Source organism: Gymnodraco acuticeps, unplaced genomic scaffold, assembly GCF_902827175.1.
Source record: "Gymnodraco acuticeps unplaced genomic scaffold, fGymAcu1.1, whole genome shotgun sequence".
Taxonomy (NCBI): Eukaryota; Metazoa; Chordata; class Actinopteri; order Perciformes; family Bathydraconidae; genus Gymnodraco; species Gymnodraco acuticeps.
The window spans coordinates 2,751,571-2,773,375 of record NW_022990214.1 but is presented as its reverse complement, the minus strand read 5'-3'; the positions used below and the strand labels follow the sequence as shown (position 1 = coordinate 2,773,375).

Sequence of the window (21,805 nt, the reverse complement as noted above, 5' to 3'; positions counted from 1 at the left end):
GTCTGCATGTAATCAACAACTGACTGCCAATCAAATAAAGAAAGTACAATTCAAAAACAACAATATTTATTGCACTATACAGATATACAGTAAATACTGTGGATATGTGTAATGTTCCTCTCGGGCTGCATTTAAAAATAAAATAGAGAAAATAAATAAAATAGCTTTTGAAAATGTGTGCATCTCAAAAGTGCTTAATTTTAGATAAATAAAATAAAGTGCAGCAGCAGCTTGAGTTTCCCTTTTTCTTTGTTAACCGTTTCACATCATGACTTAACAGTTTCAGCCGATTATAGAACAATATCAGTCTTTACATCATAACAATTGAACAGTTTTAAAGTTTCTCTTTCTTTCCCTCTTATATTGCAGTCCCTCACTCACTTTGTTTTAATTCAGTGTGAGAATTGAGCTCTAGCTTGTCCTGCCAGGAGTTTGTAAATCTGGGCTGAAATGGAGTCAGGGCCATTCTCACACACATGCAGGTGCTCATTGGTTACAGTGATGCAAACACAGGTATGGTGAAAAGAGAGAACTATTCGAAGCAGAAAAAAAACAGCGTAATATACCATCTGACAAAGGCCTGTGCTATAATGCTTCAATTAACTGTTCTTTATAATATACTCAGATCAATAGGAGACAGAGATGTTAAGTTATAAATCAAGGGTTTTTATTATTATTTACAGCAGGGGTGGGGAACCTTTTTCCTTTTAATTTTTACAACATCCTCCGAGGGTCGTACAAATGATTGAACTCAACCTCTGCTTAAAAAAACTAAAATTACAGCCCATTCATTTGGCCTTTCTTTCATGCTGTGCAAAGAAAAAGCAACCTCTTAATCCAGATATCTCACCATGACTCACGCATGCATGTGCACGGTGTGGTGTGACCACCAAAACAGAAAGATATATATATAACATTTTCATATTTTCTTTGGAACCAGTTACACAATCCATTACTGGGTATGTCATTATGAAATAATTGAAGTACTGAAGCTATAGTACTTCAATTATATATTTTTTATTCTGGAGGTCTTTACAGCTTTAAGTCTTACTTCTGGTTTGGAAAGAGTATTCTCAAGTAATCTCATAATATTGCAAAAGGCTGCGAAGGAGCATTTGATTTTGTTTTCACTTTGAGTTGAAGAACAATTCATTGTATTTCGATAACCATTGTTGGAATGTAACAAAGTGCATTTACTCATTTAATGCTACATATTCTTATATTCCATTACACTTTTGAGACAATTGTACTTTTACTCTACATTTGTTTTCTACAAATGGCTCAACATTTACACACTACAACTTCCAAATAATTGGACATGTTTTTGCTACTGCTTATAAACAAATATTCTGAAATATTGTTTTAAAAAAAGAAAAGAAAAAAGAGCCATTCTGAGTACTTTTATTACACAAAGTATACATTGAGTATATTTCAAGAACATAGTATTTCTACTTTTACACAATTAAAGGAGTACTTTTCCACCACTTGAAATGTTAACAGTAGATTGATAGATACAATGCTTGCCTTGTTACTCCAAATTAAATTAGTCTTATATAGTTTCTATTTCCTTTAATCTTATATATTTCCAATAAATGTCCCTTCTCTTTCAGTGATTACTTTGGTCCTCGTGCTGCTGCAACACCTGAATCCTGCTGACCAGGATAACCTCACCCCAAATGCTGCTAAAAACACAAGTCAAACTGTAACTCCATCCAAACATTCATGGATTAAGTGTTCACATGAGTCACTTCAACAAGGTCATTTATTTGTACAAGTTCCCTTATAACATATTAATAATGTATTAGTCCATTTAGGAAATATTACATTTAAGCATTTTTTTTTTTACTTAATGAGTAAGCAAATAGCTTTTTAGTTACCAACTATAAAGTCCATACTGACAGTGTTTACTAAAGCATTTCTTATTCATTTATCAATTTCTCACATTAGATGTGCTTTTACAGTTGCTAACTCCAACAAACATAAATGGGAGAACAACATATTCTATTCTAATAATAAAAAACGTTTCCTAGAATATTAGAGTTCAAATTGTTGGATCCCCGCCCACGCTGCTTGTCATCAGTTTTAAAGCGTCCTCTTTCTCGTGCAGTAGCTCTTTGAGTCTTTGGATCTGTTCGTGTAGTTTGACTACTTCAGTGACAGTGGTCTCACTGTCACTCACTAGACCCTCAGCAGCCTTACACTCCTTCACTTTTTGACAGTTGATCTTTCCAGATGTTTTCCCAACTTTTTTAGCAAATTTGGTTCTTCCCCCTTTTCTACTCGTCTGCGCCGTCTCCCATGCCCACTTCTTGGGCTCTTCTTGGGACCTTGCACCGTGCCCCCCCGCAGGGACGCAACAAGGACACATCGTGCGCTTCCTTTTTCTTCCCATTCTCCCCGTGTTTGTGTTCGGATCCACACAAGTCGGAGTCTGTGGCCGGCCAGCGATGTCCCGTGAGTTGGGGATGTTGCTTTCATCTGTGCTGAGGAAATCTTCATCTATGGGTTCCACATATCCACATTCTGGCTCACTTTTAATATGACATGATGTTCCCTTGTCCAGAGTGCTACCTGAATAGTAAAACGCATAGAGAGGAGTTGGACTGTCAGAATCCTCTGGTTCAGTTTTCAGTACTTTCCCTGTTGGGACATTGACGGTGCCATTGCAGCTGTTACTGTCTTGTAGACTGTAAAGGTCCTGTAAAGAAACATCTTCCTGTTGCAACCCGCTCGCTTGTTCCTGATTATCCTCCACCGACTTTATGGACTCACTCAGTAGAAGTTTTGCAGACGAGTCTTTGTCAATTCTCGGCAGGCTAATTTTCACATCGGCTGTTATTCCAAACATGTGTCTCAGCAGAGGATCGGCCATTTTACAGGATTCCGCTGCCAGCGTAGATGTCCAACTTGTAGCAGGACTCACAGAGCACTGTGAGAAGAAAAATAAACTCTTTCAATTCAAACAATACATAAAAGAAGAATACAAGTTATATTAGCGTCTCTACAACAGCGGTTCTTGGGCATAGACGCTTTGTCAGCATGCTCAAAATAAAAAATGCGGATGTTTAGCAATAATGTTAAAGGATCAGCATCTTTTTGTAATGAGATATTTCTTACTTAGCACCAAACACAAGGTACAGATGAGGTTGATGGGAATGTCACAGTGTTTGAGGACCTTTTGGTTCCAAACCTAATCAAATGAGTCGGCGGATCAACAAGTTATTCTTCACAAAACATCTGCATAATAATCCATCCAATATTTGTTGAGATATTAGTCTGGACCAATCAGATGACAGCTGTATTTAGCATCAGAACCAGTGGACGTGACCATGGTAACAAAACATAACTTTTACCGTAAGGCCCACCGTGAGCAAAAAGCAAAAGGCGTATGACGTGGATGCAGCTGAAGTTACACAGCTGGAGTCAGGACGTTATTAGGCTGGCATACAGACTGGGAGCAGGGGGAAACCGTTAGCCTGGTTCTGTCTAAAACATTAAATACAACTACCAAGACTTCTCAAACTAACTGATTCACCTTTTGTATCAGACTGCTCAATCTGTACACAAACAGAAATGTAAAAAACATGCATTTGTGGTTTTGAGATTACTTAGTGGAGTTGTTTCTTGTCGGTTCTATTGTAAAGCCCCTTAAATGCAAATGTGTTATTTGTGATATCTCTGCCTATAATATTTCTTGGTCTTTTAATTGTTACACTTTTTCTAAATGAACTCAAACCTTGTTTGTCATTTCTTTACTGTACTGCAATTGAATGTAATACAATGAACACACATGACAACATGTTAGGCATTGGTATGTTTTTAAGTAGTTGTCAGCCAATCGCAGGTTTCCACGTGTAACACCTGAAGGTATTCTCACATTACGTTTCTGGTAAACAAAATGTCCCTGCAGTTAGCCATGAAAAAAACACATGTCACTTTTTGGTTGCAGGTACTCAATAAACATTGATCAGAGGAATCATAGACTTTAAACAGTTCAGTCTGTATTCAGCCTATTGATCAAGTAGCAACCTTAGGGTATTCAAAGTGAAGCGCAAGTCTTAATCCTGCGTTCTTTCTCATAATCAGCGAAAAGAAGTCTGCTTCTATAAAGGTCTATTATAAAATGACACTTCTTATTACCTTTATTATTTATAACATATTCCTAATGAGCTTATGGTCTTGATGGTTAGTTTGAAGTTGTTTTGAATTAGCTAAAAATCGCAACTTCTCCATTTGTGCTTTGAGTCTTTCTGTTTGTAGATTGAGCACATTCTCTAAGTTAAAAAGGTGAACCCTGAACTGCAAGTCCTCAGGAATAGAACATGTCGTATTAATAGGAAATGTTCCCTTGTTCATCAACATAAATGAATGTGGGGCACCGTATTTGTTTACCTTATTGAAAAATATAGCGTGTACAGAGGTAAATATCTTGGAGGAGATGAGGCATTGAAAACTACAGGTTTTTGGCCGACTGGCTTTTCATATGCATAAGCCTGCTCCATTGTAACTGTGCAGTCAAATGTGATGGAATCCTGTTGTAACACTATGGGGTATAAAATGTAATGTAGCAATAGAATTGTCCTCACCTCAATTTTGTCGGTATCCTTTTCTATTTGACAGCATATTCCACTGCTGCTGTCGGAGGTGAATGGATGAGTGACTCCTGGCAAATGAACTGATGGTTGAGACGAGTCCTTGTGAGCGCCATCATCACACAGGTCAATCACTTCGCATGACTCATCTTGAGGGATTATTTGGAGGCCCCCCCTTTTCTGAAGAGCAGATGCCTTCACTGATTGTTGGCAAGAAGGTCCGATAGTTTTGTTGAATTCATATGCTTTGCTTTCTGCCAAGGGCCAGTTACTTTTCCCAGTTTCAAATTGCAAGCTGCAATGTTTTGGCACTAAAAACACTTTACCATCACAAACGATTACGGTTTCCGGTCCTTGAACATTTTTGCCCTGACTTGACCCAGATTCTGGTTTTGGGATGACGTCGCAGTGCTTTCCAAGGTTTTCTCTCTCCGCAACAACTCGGAAAATCTCTGAAGCAACGGAAGAATCAATGGGATCAAGAGTTGGAGCTGTTGGGCCGCCGCCATCATCATCATCATCATCATCATCAACAACCCACTTCATGGGGCTGTTGGGCCTTTTTGAAACCCTTTGAATCAATCTTAAGTGTGGTTTTGAAACTTTTGATGGAGGTCCAGATGATTTTTTTGGGGAATTGTTGCAAATAAACTTGCGTATTTCAAGTGTAGAATCACTTTGTGAATTAACTCCTTGGTTGACACTTGTGGTAGGGGACAAATTGACAACATTGGGTAAGCCTGAACTTGGACGGGAGTTGGCTGATGAAGTAGGAACATGTTTCTTGATAGCCGGTGGTACTACAGATACTAGGACTGGTCCGACTTCTGTATCAGGGGGACTCCGAAGGCCATGTCCTCTGGGTAGTGCTGTAGATTTCACTGTGATTGGGTGCTGACTGGGGGTTTTCCCTAACTTCTCACCGTTTCTCGCGGTTGTTCCCAGTGCTGGAAATGTCACTGTGACTGGAATCTGACTCGGATTTCTCCCTACTTCCCCACTGTTTCTTGTAGGCACTGCCATACGAGGAATGTTAAATATATCTACCTTCTTTTGCTGTGGTGCATCCTCTCTGTTTTTGATGACCAAGTTGTGATTCTGTCTGTGTACGCTTGTGCCTGGACTCGACCCAGAAAGTGGTTTTGAAATGACATCACATTGCTTGCTTGCCTTTTCTTTTTCTGCAGCAACTCGAAGAATCTCTGAAGAAACAAAATATGGCACAGGCTCGAGAGTTGGACCCGGTTTGGTCATGACTTGGCAGAGTTTTTCAGCATTTTCTCTCTCTGCAGCAACTCGAATAATCTCTGATGCAACAAGAGAAGGAACAGGCTCAAGAGTATGACTGGGTTTGGTAATGCCGTCACAGAGCTTTTTAGCATTTTCTCTCTCTGCAACAATTCGAAGGACCTCTGAAGTTACAGAATTAATTGGATCAGGAGTTGGAACTATTGAGCCATCCTCTTCACCAACTACCCACTTCATGGGGCTGTTGGGCTTTTGTGAACCCTTTGGAATTAATGTTAAATGTGGTGAATCTTTTAATCGAGGTCTTAATGAATGTTTACCTGCCACCTTGCAAATAAACTGGAGCGTGTTAAATGCAGAATCCATCTTTTGATCAAACTCTTGATTGAAACAGCTTAAAGTTAACCCGTTGAACAAGCCTGTACTCGGAGAGGAGTTGGCAGACAAAGTCAAAATCTGTTTCTTAGGTAGTTCAGGTGCTGGGACTGTTTGGACTTGTGTGTTAGAGGGAGTCTGTGGGCACTGTCCTCTAGGGAGTTCTAGAGATTTCACTGTGACTGGGAGATGACTCGGAACTCTTCCGGACATCCCAATGTTAGCTGCAGGTGTTGCACTTGGAGCTATGGTCCTTAACCTTGTATTCTGTTGCTGGGATAAATACTTGTTCACTGAGTTAGTAGGTTCCACATTTGTTTTAAACATCTGGACAGGTTCTGATGAAATGTTCATGGCTTCAGCTCTCTGTGGTGTAGGATCTGTTTCAGGTTGGCTTGTTGGAGATTGGAAAAACTGTCTGTTGACCGTTTGTACAGGAATCAGTTTCATGATGTTGGTTCCATCGGCTCCCACAGCAGGTACTGCCTCGTAGGAAATGGTGGTGTTGCTGAGAGAAAAAAGGCACAGAAACATGTCAATGAAAAACAGTTAAGATTCAAAGTTAAAAAACACATTTAGATTTGACAAATTCCATTGATGAAAGCTTTTGTCCAACGCAGCACCATTTTGTATACAATTTGCAAAACAACACAGGTTTAGATCCAAACAATGTTGCATTTCAGAGTACTTCAAGAAATAGTTGCTTTAAAAATTTGTATTTCTTTCTTTGATTGAAACGAGAAGATTGATATCCACAAGCCTCCTTCACAGGAGACATTTCAACTTGTCATGGTACGTAACACAGAGGTAAAGCATTAAATGAATAGACTTAACTCCATAGAGGTTTTTTAATTTTCTAATCATAAACCTATCGATCATAAATCTATCGATTCGATTTATGATTCAAAAATTATAAAAGTAGGGTAGACATGTGGAGATTATCCGACTGAACAAAGCGTGGTCCGTCTCTTAAATGTGTGTCAACCACAGACCTTATTTCAAGCTATTTTCCAAAATTCTATGGAGAAATTGCATTGCTTTTTTGTCGAGGGAACCCATGCGCAGCTTACTTCCGGGTTTTAGGATGCGTCACTGTGGCACTCTATTCAGCGGCAAGTCAAGATGTCTGCAGTGTCAAATGTCTAGCTTGTGTGTGTGTTAGTTACAGAGCTAAGCTCCGGACAGGGTTAACCTAGCTTAGTATAAAGGCTGTTAGCAGGGTGAAACATATAACCTGCTAAGCTAGCCTAATGGCGCGTTTCCACTGCAGTGGGTAGCTCGCTTTAAGCGTGCCGAGCCGTGCGGGGCCCGTTTTTGGTTGCGTTTCCACTTGGCCTAGTTTTGGCCCGGGGCTACTTTTTCACCTTTTTTCTGGCCCGACTAAATCGTGGTTCTAGGGCCAGGAACAACCAGGCTGAGTCGGGCTGAGTATGCTAAACTAGAGAGAGAATCGCTGGCAAGGGGGCTACAACTACAACAAGATGAACATATTTGACCGTGAATTAATTGTAATACACGTTTAAAAATGATGCCGAAGTAACAACATACTGATACCGGTTAGTAAAAACCATGAATTAATGCTTTGACAAGTCTGCAGACAGACGGCAGGCGAAGAACCTTTTAAAATGCTTGTTTTCTAAATGGAGCTTGGCTAAGCTAACGTTATATATGCTCCGACCGTCCACACTCACAACAACGGCCTATACAGACATAAATAAACCAGCGACTGTATTCGCCATGACACAGGCAGTCTGTGGTTTGTACTTGTTTAACTTTTGTCAAGTTTCTGAACAGATATGAAGAGCTGTGAGCTCTGAGTGCTAAGAGCTAACGGCTATGTTGTTTTTCTGGGGCTCTCATTGAAGATGACGTCACGGCTCCGCCTACACTGCGTTACTATAGTAACTGCCCCAGTTCCTAAACTGTAATGGAAGCGCAGCATTAAAGTGAGCCGGGCCTAATAAGGCCTAACCAAACCGAGCGAGGCCGAGCGAGGCCTGCAGTGGAAACGCGCCATTAGTCGGGCCAGAAAAAAGGTGAAAAAGTAGCCCCGGGCCAAAACTAGGCCAAATGGAAACGCAACCAAAAACGGGCCCCGCACGGCTCGGCACGCTTAAAGTGAGCTACCCACTGCAGTGGAAACGCGCCATAAGTCAGAGGTGCCCATTACGTCGACCGCGGGGGCAATGCTGGTAGATCACGAGTCATTCATAAAAAAAAAATCCAGCTCCGTTAAAATAGACAAAACAGGTTTTGATCCCTCCTCCCTTGGTCTCCCTGCCACTTAATTCAGGAGTTTACTTGATTGACAGAAAAAGCGACCTATCGCTTTCCAGTCTGTTAACCCAGAATGCAAAGCGATACAAAATCAGTCAAGTGCCGGGACAACTCAAATTAAGTTAAAGAGACAAACAAGAGACAAACAACAAAATGTGTGCGGGACCGAGCAAGAAGCTAAAGACAAACCACTTCCACCCAGAATGGGAGGAAGAATATTTGTTTGTGATGTCACATTCAAAGGTTATTTGCCTTATTTGTAAAGCAAGCGTCGCTCTGCCAAAGAAAAGTAACGTGGAGAGGCATTATCGGAGTGTTCACAAGGCATATGACAGCGACTTCCCTCCGAGTATCGAGTTGAGAAAGAGAAAGGTCATGTATTATTGCTACACAAACATTATCTCGCAGTCTTAGTGTCGCCAACTCGTTTCTAACATGCAAAAAGACAAACAAATGCGTATATGGTCGGTGTATTTTCGATCTTTCCGATCCAGACTAGATCTCTCTCCCGTCAGTGTGCGAGGGGGCGGGGCAGTTTACACACACGGAGCTGCTCCATGCAGCAACACACGGAGGAGATGGCGGAGAGAAGCGCTCCAAGGTGTGGTTAAATGTTACCCGTCTCGATGTGGACAATGCTCGTTGCCAAGAGTGTTTAGCATGTAAGGGCGGTAACACGAGCAATGTGTCTAAACATTTAGCAAAGTGCTCCACATTCAGACGGAGGAATGCACCGGGTTCCACTGTCTTTCTAGTAGCTCTGTAGCCCCATCCACGAGTAACGTTTCCACGTCAGGTGTTATGTATGCTAGCAGCACCACACGGAGTTAACTCAATGATACAAACATGGGTTAATGATTAGAGGAAACTGAGTTACTCTTTATTTTGTTAAAGTTTCAGCTATTCTGTTTACAGTTCTGTCATCAGATTATTTAATATGATTTGTTAAAACATTGTTGTTTCTTTTGATGTGAAATATTATTTAATTTAAATAAAAAGCAAAGTTAATTTTGTAAACAATTTGTAAGTTAATTTAATAATATATGTATTTTGTAATCAAGTATTCATTTTTATTGTCTTCATTGTTAGTTTCCACATGCCTAAAACAACCTCAAGCTAAATCTAAAAGTTGATGGCTAAATAAGAGCGTTTGAGAAATTGTGCAAGGCATACAGTAATAGTCCGAATAGTCGATTAATCGTTTCATTAATCGATAGATTAATCGATTATCAAATTAGTCGTTTGTTGCAGCCCTATTATCCCATGTATAAATAAAACGTGTTATTCAGCAACCCTTGCAATTTGGGATTTTATTTTTGGTTGGTAGACCTCGGTGAGCTGGTCATTTCAAAAGTAGCTCACCAGCCAAAAAAGTGTGAGCATCTAAGTCAATGGTGACTGTAAAAACTACACTGCGCATGCTCAGAGTATCGTCCCATTTAATGTGTGTGGCAAAAAAATAATGACCATAGGGGCATAGTGCTGCCATCCCCACCATACGTCATCTCACATCATTCAGAGCTGATTGGCTGTAAGTACCTGTGCCGCGAAGTGTGGTGTGTGAAGAGGAGACGAGAGAGCTGCAGTGAGGCGTCCTCAAACCCGGAAATAAACTGTGCATGGCTTCCCTCCACAAAAAAGCAATGATATTTCTCCATAGGATTTTAGAAAATAGCTCCAAATAAGATCTGTGGGAAACAAACCTGTTAGATAAATGCACGTTTTGTTCAGTCGGATAATATCCACATGTCTACCCTACTTTTATAATTTTCGAATCATAAATCTATTGATTAGATTAGATTTTTGATAGACTTTTGAAACTACATAAGGAGGACTTTTACAAAAAAGTAATAGAGATTTTTGTCCAGAAGGATAGGCAAATGGACTTCATCTTCAAGTCAAGGTAAGACTGCAATTGTATTGAAAATGGGATCTTACTAAGAGAGAACAATTCAATATTTAAATGATCAAATTACATTTTGTGGGTATCCTTTTGTTGAACTGTCTGTTTAAAATTAATTGAAGCATCAGACAAAAAAAGCTTTTGAAAATAATATTATATTTTGATTTAGGTCAAAATATAATATTTGTAAACCTGAAGAGTCAGAGCCTCACCAGCCATGAACCTCACTGCAGAAGCTTATAGACATCTAAGTTGTTTGTGCCCCACCACTTTTGTACATATACAAACGCCACTGCAAACATCATATGTGTAATTCGTGGCACAATTCAAACGGGATCGAAAGATAATCTTTCTCTCTCCATTGACTTCAATACCTTCTTTTTTCGAAATAAGGTCCCATGGAGGTCCCCCGGAAAGGGAGGGACTTCGCCACTCTATGATGACTATTGATAGGCAATGTATTTTATAATCCGTTTTCTATTGAATTGTAAAACAGACTTCAGCAAATCAAGACAAGCATTAAATCCAAATGTCAGATTATTTTTCTAAGTGTTACCACTTTGGACTAAGTCTAATTTGAAAGAATGTCCCTGAATTCCATATGCAATTAAACACCTTAATTCATAATAATAATAATAATAATAATAATAGTATTTTCAAATATTAATTTATGCTGTATCCCAGTGATTTATAAAGCTTATTTTAGAGCCAGCTTGGGCAAATGTCCGGACAAACTTTAATATTCAATAGTTCAGTAAAAGCATCAATCAATCCATTTGCATATAACATAAAACAGGCAGGAAGAACGTCTTCCGCGAACGTCAATCAGTTTTCGACACCTTTCAATGCTAGCCATACAGGTTCACTAAATTACCGTCGCGACTTAGCAAAGACAAAAGACTCACACTTGTGTGACATTGTAAACTCCTCCCTTTAGGATCAGCATCAACCATGAATCCCCTCGCAGATCACAGGGAACCTAACAATAAAAGGGCAGTGGTGGTTGCGCACGGTTCATCACTGTTTGTTTTTTATCTTTCCTTGCAGTAAATGATATTGTTACGGTATGACATCAGATGGATTTAACTTTTATAACGTACCTGTGAACCGGATCAATTTCTTTAATGACGGGATTCATGACTCATGAAGGAGGTGAGACATCACAGCCCGTTTCTCCCAGGCAGCAGTTCAGCGTGCTGAAGCAGCTAGACTCTCGCGACAGAACAGTATGCTATCGGTCACGTTAGGTATGTTTACATGGAAACCAAAAAGGGTTACAGGAAACTAACGTCAAAGCAAGTTACTTATATCCGTCGTTACTTCCGTCCATAAAGTATACGAAGAGGCTGCTTAAACCCACGCAGTGGTCATTTATAGCCTACAAAACACCGTTGTATTAGTATTTATAACTCGACGTTTCTCCTCCAGCTTATCAGCTGGTCTTCCGTTTCCGCATCCGTTACATCAAACTTCCGGTTTCTTCTTCTTCTTCTTCTTCTTCTTCTTTGCTTTAATGGCGAGTCGCAACCACAACTTCCGGTTTATTGAATTAGTTAGGCTCGTCTCAATTGAATATTTCACCTCCTCCTTTCCCTCACTCGCGTCCCTTCCTTGCGTCTTAGCTCCGTCTCCGGAGACACGAGGAGGAGACGCGAGGACAGAGGAGTCCTCAGGTATTAATTGGGACGTCCTCGTTCAATCAAACGTCACTCTTAAACGACGTCTGTTAATGATGACATGTGCACAGCTGTATCCCCTCTCATCGGGCTTAACTGAATAACCCCTTAGAAGTTAGAACCGGCCCATTTCTGGTTAAATATGTATTTAAATGAATGAATCTTTCTCTTGTTAGTCAAGGAATTCAATGTATGATGGTTGGTCCTGCTTTTCTGTTCCGTTGTGGTGTAAAATCTACATTTCAATAAAAATATAATTATAATAATGTGAAAGCCTTTACTCTGAAAATGTGTGTCCTGTAGATCCCCACATTCATCACAAACCCACATTCAGGACTGTGCATTTCAAATGATTTAACTCCTGAATATTTTAACACAAAACTATAACAATAATTGCTATCAAGATCTAGCCATTTATGAAATAGCTTTCTTAATAGCTATGTTTTAGTGACGTTCAAGATCATTAAACATGACTTAAATTGTATAACCTTAAGAAATGAATTGCACATAATAATTCCCACGGAGCTGTGGGCACTAAGATTTATGTGACGCTTTTCCACTCATCTTCCAGTTCTCCATTTTCCTGTGTTGAAATCATAGACTGTATATATAAAGGTTGTAATGCAAACCCGCAGGAAGGAAGGAAGGCGTTTAAGCCTAGCAGGGGTATTCAACAAAAATGCAACGAGGTCCAGTTAGAGAAAATGTCTTTATCAACGTCTGCATGTAATCAACAACTGACTGCCAATCAAATAAAGAAAGTACAATTCAAAAACAACAATACTTATTGTCAATTAACATTGAACTAAAGATATACAGTAAGTACTGTGGATATGTGTAATGTTCCTCTCGGGCTGCATTTAAAAATAAAATAGAGAAAATAAATAAAATAGCTTTTGAAAATATGTGCATCTCAAAAGTGCTTAATTTTAGATAAATAAAATAAAGTGTAGCAGCAGCTTGAGTTTCCCTTTTTCTTTGTTAACCGTTTCACATCATGACTTAACAGTTTCAGACGATTATAGAACAATATCAGTTTTACATCATAACAATTGAACAGTTTTAAAGTTTCTCTTTCTTTCCCTCTTATATTGCAGTCCCTCACTCACTTTGTTTTGTTCAGTGCGAGAATTGAGCTGGAGCTTGTCCTGCCAGGAGTTTAGATCTGGGCTGACATGGAGTCAGGGCCATTCTCATACACATGTGCAGCGGAGTGAAGAAAATACATGAAACTCACGAGAGTCACTCCTCAGTCTATACTGTGTTTTGTTTCAATGAATGTATCATTCAGTTACAAATATGTGATATATCTGAACAACAAAGTGGTCAAAAATTATTTTATTCATTTATTGGAAACATTTTCATGATCGCTTTTTTTGTTTATACATTTTAAGAATGGCGTTTATCTTTTTTGAGAATGATTTCTTATTTTATTTAATGTATTTGGGTCTACAACAGATGATACAAATGTTGTCCGTAAATGTGTACTAACAGGGTGTTTGTGAAAACAACGGGGTTGCGGTCGGATAATCCAAAAATCAGCTCCTAAATTCTAACCCTATCTCCTATTCCTTAACGTCACGGGGTTAAGGGATAGTGGATAGGAGAATTCAAAAGGACTTAGGAGAAGAGACTGCGGTAGGCTTACTTTATGGCGCGTTTCCACTGCAGGCCTCGCTCGGTTTGGTTAGGCCTTATTAGGCCCGACTCACTTTTGGCGCGTTTCCACTGCAGGCCTCGCTCGGTTTGGTTTAGCCCGGCTCACTTTAATGCCGCGTTTCCATTACAGTTTAGGAACTGGGATAGTTACCATAGTAACGCAGTGTAGGCGGGGCGATCAGCTTTTTGGCGGGCGGAGCGACGCTGCATACAACTGCCGTGATGTCATCTTCAATGCGACACAACTCACAAAACACACAACAACAATGGAGGATGTGGAAGCCATCGTGTCCTTGCTTCTTGGTATGTGGTTTTTTATCACAGCAAGAAGGAAAACTTTGTTTCGGAAAAGGCTGCTTATAGCAAGACGTAATACAGAAGAAGCTGAGGGGAGACTTATGGCAATCGTACAACGCGGCAGAGACTACTCCAGGACGACTCAACGACAACGCTACTCGGTAAGCTAATGTTCGCTAACTAGCAATGTGTTTCACGCTCACTATACGACAAAAGTGTTTCACGCTCATTATATGACAAAAGTGTTTCAAGTATTTAATTAATTGTAGCTACCACTTTTACGTATTAAAATATGTATGCTTTTGTTTGTGTATTTCAGAAGTTAGGTTGCCACCGCAGACCATGTGTTTGGATGCTTGACCGAGCAACCGAGTGGTGGGGTGTGATTGTTCCATCTTTCACACACACTCAGTGGGTGGAGAACTTCAGGATGTCTGAGGAAACCTACGTATACCTGTGCAACAAACTGCGGCCAGCGATGGAGAGACAGGACACAACATTCCGCGAGTGTATACCTCTAAAGAAGAGGGTGGCCATCGCACTGTGGAAGCTTTCTACCGGCTCAGAGTAAAGAAGCATTGGACTTATTTTCGGAGTGAGCAGGACTACTGTGTGCCGGTGTGTGCAAGACTTCTGTGCTGCTGCAGAGACGTTGTTGGTACCGGAACTAATTCGTTCACCAGACCGGGAGCAGTTTGCAGAAATGGCTGCCTACACTGAGAACAGGTGGGGGCTCCCACAGTGTGTAGGTGCTATTGATGGATCACACATACCCATCTTGGCACCACAGGAATACCACTGTGACTATTTCAACCGTAAAGGCTGGCACTCCATCCTCCTTCAAGGAGTTGTAGATGGAAAGGGACATTTCTGGAATGTGTTTGCAGGAATGCCCGGGAGCTTGCATGACGCTCGGGTTTTGAGGCTGTCCTCATTGTGGGAGTTAGCCAGTCGTGGCAACTACTTTCCACCTTGCACCAGGGACATTGGTGGGGTGAATGCTGGCCATTACATCCTGGGAGACAATGCCTATCCCTTGCAAAACTGGCTCATAAAAACGTTCCCTGACAATGGACGGCTGACAGCAGAACATGTGTTCTACAACAAGAGAATTTGCAGCGCACGGGTAGTGGTAGAAAACGCTTTTGGTAGACTGAAGGGAAGGTGGCGTTGCCTCATGAAAAGAAATGACTGTGATGTGAAACTTGTTAAATCCATGGTGCTGACATGCTGTGCTCTGCATAACCTCTGCGAGAGTCATGGAGAGACCTATGATGATGGGTGGGATGCACCAGCAGCAGCAGAGCCAGGGGTAGCAGTGGCACAAGGTGCAGAGGAGGAGGGCACTGAAATACGAGAGGGTTTGATGCGCTACCTGAATAGCTAAATATTCATTGTATACAGGAAACTTGAATGTTTTGGTTCATAACATCATGGTTCAGTAAGTTGATATACATTTCTTGTGTTTGTAATTATAAACACGACATTGAAAGATTGTGGGCCATTAAGGCTAGTGACATTTTGTTTTGTTTTTATTATTACTACATTGTATTTAACATAAATAAATCTATTTTTCTCTTTCACATATGTGTTTGTCAAATGATTTAAACAAAAAAATGTTATCAGAATTGACTATTTAGTAAATATTTGATTTTCAAGCACCAGTAAGTACTTCCCCATAATAAGAACATTTGAGCAAATATGAAAGTAAACATAAACACAAATGATCTCTTATCCCCCTTCTCTTTCTGTTTTTTTCTAAATACCCCCTTCCAGTTTATTTGTAAAAGGAAATATTTTACTTTAAGTAATGTGTCAGTTACCAAATAATGTTTTAGAGGAGGACCTCAAGCAAGCAAACTCAATTTCTTGCTTTAAATCTCTTCTTAAAATTAACTTTTATCTTATGGGCTTTTTCCTAACTGATGGTGTTTCTTATTGCTTTATAAATTCATGTATGTTTATATCTCTAGATCTTAATTGGGCTATTTTTACAATTGTTTTTGAGTGATATTGTAGGCTTTTGTTTTTAAAGATCCACAAATATTATTAGTAATGGTATTAGTTGTAGCCTATTTTTATTTAGGAAAAATATAGGCCTATAACTTCTGCCTCATGTGAATCTGAGTTTTTGTTCTGCTGATTTAAAGCCCTTTAATTGTACATTTCAGTTTATGATTGGATTCCAAAACTGTAATTTTGTGTGTGAGTGGCCACCCAGTGACTTTGTTTACATGCTCACGGAAATCAGTTTGTTAATCAGATGATGCATTTATCAACAAGAGATAAGATGAGAAGTACTTTATTGAATCCCAATTTGGGAAGTGTTTTTTGTTGCAGCATAAAAAGGCATGGCATTGTACAAATACAAAATAAAAAATGTTTGTATTGCAGCAGCATAAATAGATATGGCATTATAAAAAAAAAAAAGGAAAGATAAGAAATAAACAAGAAAGTATAAATGTTGCATTTTCAAATTAACAAAAACAAGAGAGATGAAACTGAATAATATTAAAATTACAGAGGTGGTTCGTCTTCCTGAGGAGACGGGCCACGTCGGCTGCCCCCTAGAACCTGGCCGAGAGTGCGCAGGAAGGCCAGGTTAAACGCATGAGTTTGAGCGTTCTCCTCCCTTCTCAAGGCCATTTCCTCCTCCCTCGCCCGGGCAGCAGCCTCCATGGTCAGCTGCCAGTGCCGATCCACCTGGGCCAGGTTCTGTTCATGGTGCCGTGCCTGCTGTGCTAGGAGCTCGTCTCCTCCTCGTTTCCTCTTGCCTGTATGACGATAAGATAATTATAGCAATACGAATTAGCAATAACAATGAAAAACACAGGACAGGTACAGGTCACACAAGGATACAATACAATGTATAAGCAGAACAACAGTAAGGATGAACTAAAGACAGTTATGCCCTAGATGTTTACAATGATTGTGAAAGTGAATTACATTATGTCCAGCCTGTTGATAATGAATATAAATATATGTATATAATAGGATGTCACACACAATTGTACTAGCTGCGTACTAGCTAGTTTGTAACAGAGCATTTCCACACAGTGGTATAGCTTATTTTACTTAATGACGATGGATGATCTAAAGTTTAAAAAAAAGTCACAATTCCAGTCGTTTTACCATACCTATTTCTTACCTAGAACCACACGCTGCGGTGTCGTGATGGCACTCGGCGTTGGTGTCGGTTCCTCGACTGGTGTCTGTGGTCGAGTTGAGGTGTGTTCTGATGATGTTGAGGACGGAACACTGCCACCACCCGTTGTTTGGGACTGTTCCTCCTCACTAGTCCCAATGGCATCATCTAGAACAGCAACATGACTTGTTAATTCCACAAACTACTGTAGCACAATACTAAATAGCAACAACAACTGTAGAAAAGAAGAACCTAAACAATGGCGCATGTGGTGTTAGCAAACAATAGCTCTAGCTAATGCTATCTGCCAGCTAGCTATGTAGCTCTTCGGGGCTCCATAAAAGCATGGGTTGACGAACATAAATGTAAGGATAAAATACTTGTTTGTTAGAAGTGAGCTTTAGAATAGATAGGGACACAACGCTTTCAAGCAAATAACAGAGCGTTAGCAAAGACTTACCATGCAGGGACTCCAGTAACACGGTTGCAGAGTCCAGGCCTCCCTCCCTCCCAACGTTGGCCGGTCTATGGCCATAAATAGCGTCCAACAGGTCGAACCACTTCCAGCTTTTCCTATCTGAACCACTCCGGCCGTTGTGGTCCTTCACGGCTCTATACTCACTCTTAAGCTTTTTCCGTTTTTCCCTACACTGCTGGAAAGTCCTTGAGAATCCGCGCTCGGACAACAGTGCAGAGACCTCCTGAAAAACTTTTAGGTTGCGAGTTGTGCCGTCGAGCTCCCGCTGGATTGTATCATCTGCAATCAGCTGGAGGAACGTCGCAACTTCGTCAATCGACCACGGTATGTTTTTCTTTGCCATTTTCTTAGGTTTACAAAAATGCTGCAAGCGTACCTTAATATATGCGACACTAGGGATTAAGTCAGTCACTAGTTTAGCATATTCCGCCCGGTTGTTGGCCCCGCTTGTTGGCCTCGATAGAACCACGATTTAGTCGGGCCAGAAAAAGGGTGAAAAAGTAGCCTCGGGCCAAAACTAGGCCAAGTGGAAACGCAACCAAAAACGGGCCCCGCACGGCTCGCCGCGCTTAAAGCGAGCTACCCGCTGCAGTGGAAACGCGCCATAATGCTGCGCTTCCATTACAGTTTAGGAACTGGGGCAGTTACTATAGTAACGCAGTGTAGGCGGAGCCGTGACGTCATCTTCAATGAGAGCCCCAGAAAAACAACACAGCCGTTAGCTGTTAGCACTCAGAGCTCACAGCTCCTCATATCTGTTCAGAAACTAGACAAAAGTTAAACAAGTACAAACCACAGACTGCCTGTGTCATGGCGAATACAGTCGCTGGTTTATTTATGTCTGTATAGGCCGTTGTTGTGAGTGTGGACGGTCGGACCCTATATAACGTTAGCTTAGCCAAGCTCCATTTAGAAAACAAGCATTTTAAAAGGGTTTTTCGCCTGCCGTCTGTCTGCAGACTTGTCAAAGCATTAATTCATGGTTTTTACTAACCGGTATCAGTATGTTGTTACTTCGACATCATTTTGAAACGTGTATTACAATTAAATCACGGTCAAATATGTTCATCTTATTGTAGTTGTAGCCCCCTTGCCAGCGATTCTCTCTCTAGTTTAGCATACTCAGCCCGACTCAGCCTGGTTGTTCCTGGCCCTAGAACCACGATTTAGTCGGGCCAGAAAAAAGGTGAAAAAGTAGCCCCGGGCCAAAACTAGGCCAAGTGGAAACGCAACCAAAAACGGGCCCCGCACGGCTCGGCACGCTTAAAGCGAGCTACCCACTGCAGTGGAAACGCGCCATTAGAGAATCCGACTGCACTTTCACTATCCGACGTGTTTATGATGCGCCAGCGGACGTCATGAATGTGCGTCTGCTGCTGTGGGGAAACTATGGAAACTACAGTTTTCTATACAGCGGACTACAACATGGATGTTTAATAAGATCTGCACCGTGCTCTGATGCTGTTGCTTTATGCTTTATGAACGTGGACAACAGAGAAACATATTCTTCATGACCAAAGTTGGAATTGAAATAAAAAAGGAAAATGAAACAAACATATTTTAAAAGTTGAACAAACTCCACACAGCTCAGTAAAGACTGTGAAATGTTGACTTGATTTGATAATTTCAGTAAAAACTAACGTTCATATTTCTCTCTTTGATTATAATACTGATGAACGTTCAGAACAAAGCACTTTGGCAACTTACGTTTTAAAATGCTTAATAAGCACCGTAACTTTCATGATATCATTTCTCGTCATAATCGGTTGTTTCCGTGAACGGCCGACTGTTGTGCGGCAAATGCTGCGGCTGCAATGCATTGTGGGGCAGCATTTTCTCCTCTCCTTTCGTCAAGAGAGGTCCAGTGGTTCCTGTTGTCACTGTCACTACCCGATCTGCAGCTCTGCCCGATCTGCTGTGCGCATGTGCGAGATGGTCCGCCATATTGGACAACACCGGACGGCAACCCAAGTAGGACAACATTGACATCTAGACCGTCTGAACCATTCGCAAGTTTTTACATGTGACAAACGGTGATTTGCAGAGTTTTTACATGTGACAAACGGTGATTTGCATTGCATCTGACAGAGTGAAGACTTTAGTGTTTTACAACAATTTGAGAGAATACATGTCTGAACTGAAGGTGAATTTCACACAGACCTCTCTAAAAATGAGCGAGATCAAATGCGCCGTGCGTCATCGAACTTTACAGTAAAAGGTAATTAATTCTCATTCTCCTGTTATTTTGTGTTGTGACTAACTGATCAGTTACTTAGCTCTGTCCCAAGTTTTGTATTGTATTTTTATTCTATTGTATTTGTATTGCCTTTCTAAATGAAATAATACTATACAAAAACATATTTAATTCAATATTATAATATAATTTATTATTTTATTATTATTTATAATATAATAATTGTATTCCTGAATGACCCATTTTTTATGTTTGTGTTTGTGTTTTTTTAATTAATCAAGCAAAATTAAAGGATAACAAACTCCAGTTATATAATTCCATATGAATAAATAATATTACATGCAAATGACATTTCCTGTAGGATGCTGAACTCTCCCACCTCTCCCCTCTGCCCCCATTGGACCTGGATCTTAACACCCCCCCCACCCACACACACACAATATATTTATTGCTGTGCCTTCTTATTTGCTCGTATTATGATGGGATATGGTTTAATTTAGTAAATGGTTGTGTGTGAAAAATGTATATCTCTAAAATGTGTGTTGGTGTATGATCACATTTGTATATGAAAATGTCTGAAGTTCATAAAAACATTCTCAGTGTTCAAGTCAATCACTGCAAAGGGTGACGATATGGCAGAAGGTGCTATATATATATATATATGGAATTGTATATATATATATATATATATATATATATATATATATATATATATATATATATATATATATATATATATCTATATATATATATATATACACACAATTCCAAAGCTGGTAAGGACTCTTTCAAATGTAGCAATAATAGTCTGAAGAAAAGGACTGAGAACAGAGATTTGCTCTAATATGTATTCAGTATGATAGGCTCTGTCTTAACCCCAAATAATAAAACACAAAAGTCTTCATTCTGTCAGATGCAAAAGTCTTCATTCTGTAATAAAACACAAAAGTCTTCATTCTGTCAGATGCAAAAGTCTTCATTCTGTCAGATGCAATGCAAATAACCGTTTGTCACATGTAAAAACTCTGCAAATCACCGTTTGTCACATGTAAAAACTCGCGAATGGTTCAGACGGTCTAGATGTCAATTTTGTCCTACTTGGGTTGCCGTCCGGCGTTGTCCAATATGGCGGACCATCTCGCACATGCGCACAGCAGATCGGGCAGAGCTGCAGATCGGGTAGTGACAGGCTGCTTCTCAGGTCGACTATTTTCATTTCCTCGCTCCTCGGTCCTCGGTCTCACCGGAAGTTGATTTGCCTGCGCCATCTTGAGTACCGTCCCATGGCTCTTATTTCTGCCGGAGGACCGAGGATCGAGGAGCGAGGAGCGAGGAGCGAGGAGCGATAACCGAGGAACCACCAGACCATCCTTCGATGAAATCCTCAGATACTCACCCCGCCCCCTTACTGTGTATCGCTCACTGATTGGACGAGGCAGTGCATGCACTGATCTGATGCTTCTTGACATGAGAGCAGAGTGAAGAAAATACATGAACCTCACGGGAGTCACTCCTCAGTTTATACCGTGTTTTGTTTCAATTCATGTATCATTTAGTTTCAAATATGTGATATATCTGAACAACAAAGTGGTCACAAATCATTTTATTCATTTTTTGGAAACATTTTCATGATCACTTTTTTCGTTTTACATTTTCATTTATTGTCATTTCCATTCAGTCAGTCATTAAGTGCTATTAAAATGTTAATGTGCTACATATCCACACAAACACACAAAGTGTGCAATCCAATGAATGTTAATCTAACTGGGTTTTGATAGATAACATAGGCTATCTCTTTTTCTTCTCTCAATTATTTTATTTCTATTGTGCACTCTAATCAATATTAATCAAACTATTGTTCGCTTACATTTTAAGAATGGCGTTTATCTTTTTTGAGAATGACTTCTTATTTTATTTCATGTATTTGGATCTACAACAGATGATACTAATGTTTATGTCAG

The 21,805-nt window shown here is 40.1% G+C and overlaps 3 protein-coding genes across 7 annotated transcripts; 1 reads left to right on the top strand and 2 right to left on the bottom strand.

Moving 5' to 3' along the window:
• Positions 1-1,385: 1,385 nt before the first annotated feature.
• LOC117547738 lies at positions 1,386-11,873 on the bottom strand. Of its 4 annotated transcripts, XM_034218543.1 has the most exons (5): positions 11,496-11,873; positions 11,301-11,374; positions 10,032-10,180; positions 4,587-6,723; positions 1,386-2,929 (listed from the first exon to the last, which is right to left on the bottom strand). In XM_034218543.1, the coding sequence occupies exons 3-5, from the start codon at positions 10,148-10,150 to the stop codon at positions 2,042-2,044; spliced, it is 3,144 nt and encodes a 1,047-aa protein (XP_034074434.1). In that variant the 5' UTR covers positions 10,151-10,180; positions 11,301-11,374; positions 11,496-11,873; the 3' UTR covers positions 1,386-2,041. The 4 variants fall into 4 exon arrangements, with proteins under 4 accessions (XP_034074434.1, XP_034074436.1, XP_034074435.1 ...); XM_034218545.1 differs by lacking the exon at positions 10,032-10,180; XM_034218544.1 differs by lacking the exon at positions 11,301-11,374.
• A 2,040-nt stretch (positions 11,874-13,913) lies between these two features.
• Positions 13,914-15,608, top strand: LOC117547740 (protein ANTAGONIST OF LIKE HETEROCHROMATIN PROTEIN 1-like). 2 transcript variants are annotated; one of them, XM_034218548.1, is made up of 2 exons: positions 13,914-14,188; positions 14,347-15,608. In XM_034218548.1, the coding sequence occupies exon 2, from the start codon at positions 14,731-14,733 to the stop codon at positions 15,412-15,414; it is 684 nt and encodes a 227-aa protein (XP_034074439.1). In that variant the 5' UTR covers positions 13,914-14,188; positions 14,347-14,730; the 3' UTR covers positions 15,415-15,608. The 2 variants fall into 2 exon arrangements, with proteins under 2 accessions (XP_034074439.1, XP_034074440.1); XM_034218549.1 differs by having other exon boundaries at positions 13,934-14,188.
• Positions 15,609-15,770: 162 nt separating this feature from the next.
• Positions 15,771-17,993, bottom strand: LOC117547709 (zinc finger and SCAN domain-containing protein 20-like). Its single transcript, XM_034218490.1, has 3 exons — positions 17,633-17,993; positions 17,176-17,340; positions 15,771-16,801 (listed from the first exon to the last, which is right to left on the bottom strand). Exons 1-3 carry the CDS (start codon positions 17,991-17,993, stop codon positions 16,545-16,547), a joined length of 783 nt encoding a protein of 260 aa, XP_034074381.1. The 3' UTR covers positions 15,771-16,544.
• Positions 17,994-21,805: the final 3,812 nt, after the last annotated feature.

Coding starts and splice junctions, on each gene's coding strand:
- LOC117547709 (XM_034218490.1), bottom strand. CDS start 17,993: ATGGCAAAGAAAAACATACCGTGGTCGATTGACGAAGTTGCGACGTTC. Junction 17,341..17,632: donor GTTACTGGAGTCCCTGCATG/GTAAGTCTTTGC, acceptor TTGCTGTTCTAG/ATGATGCCATTGGGACTAGT. Junction 16,802..17,175: donor ACCGCAGCGTGTGGTTCTAG/GTAAGAAATAGG, acceptor ATCGTCATACAG/GCAAGAGGAAACGAGGAGGA.
- LOC117547738 (XM_034218543.1), bottom strand. CDS start 10,150: ATGGAGAAATATCATTGCTTTTTTGTGGAGGGAAGCCATGCACAGTTT. Junction 6,724..10,031: donor CACCACACTTCGCGGCACAG/GTACTTACAGCC, acceptor TTTTTCTCTCAG/CAACACCACCATTTCCTACG. Junction 2,930..4,586: donor AGGATACCGACAAAATTGAG/GTGAGGACAATT, acceptor TTCTTCTCACAG/TGCTCTGTGAGTCCTGCTAC.
- LOC117547740 (XM_034218548.1), top strand. CDS start 14,731: ATGGCTGCCTACACTGAGAACAGGTGGGGGCTCCCACAGTGTGTAGGT.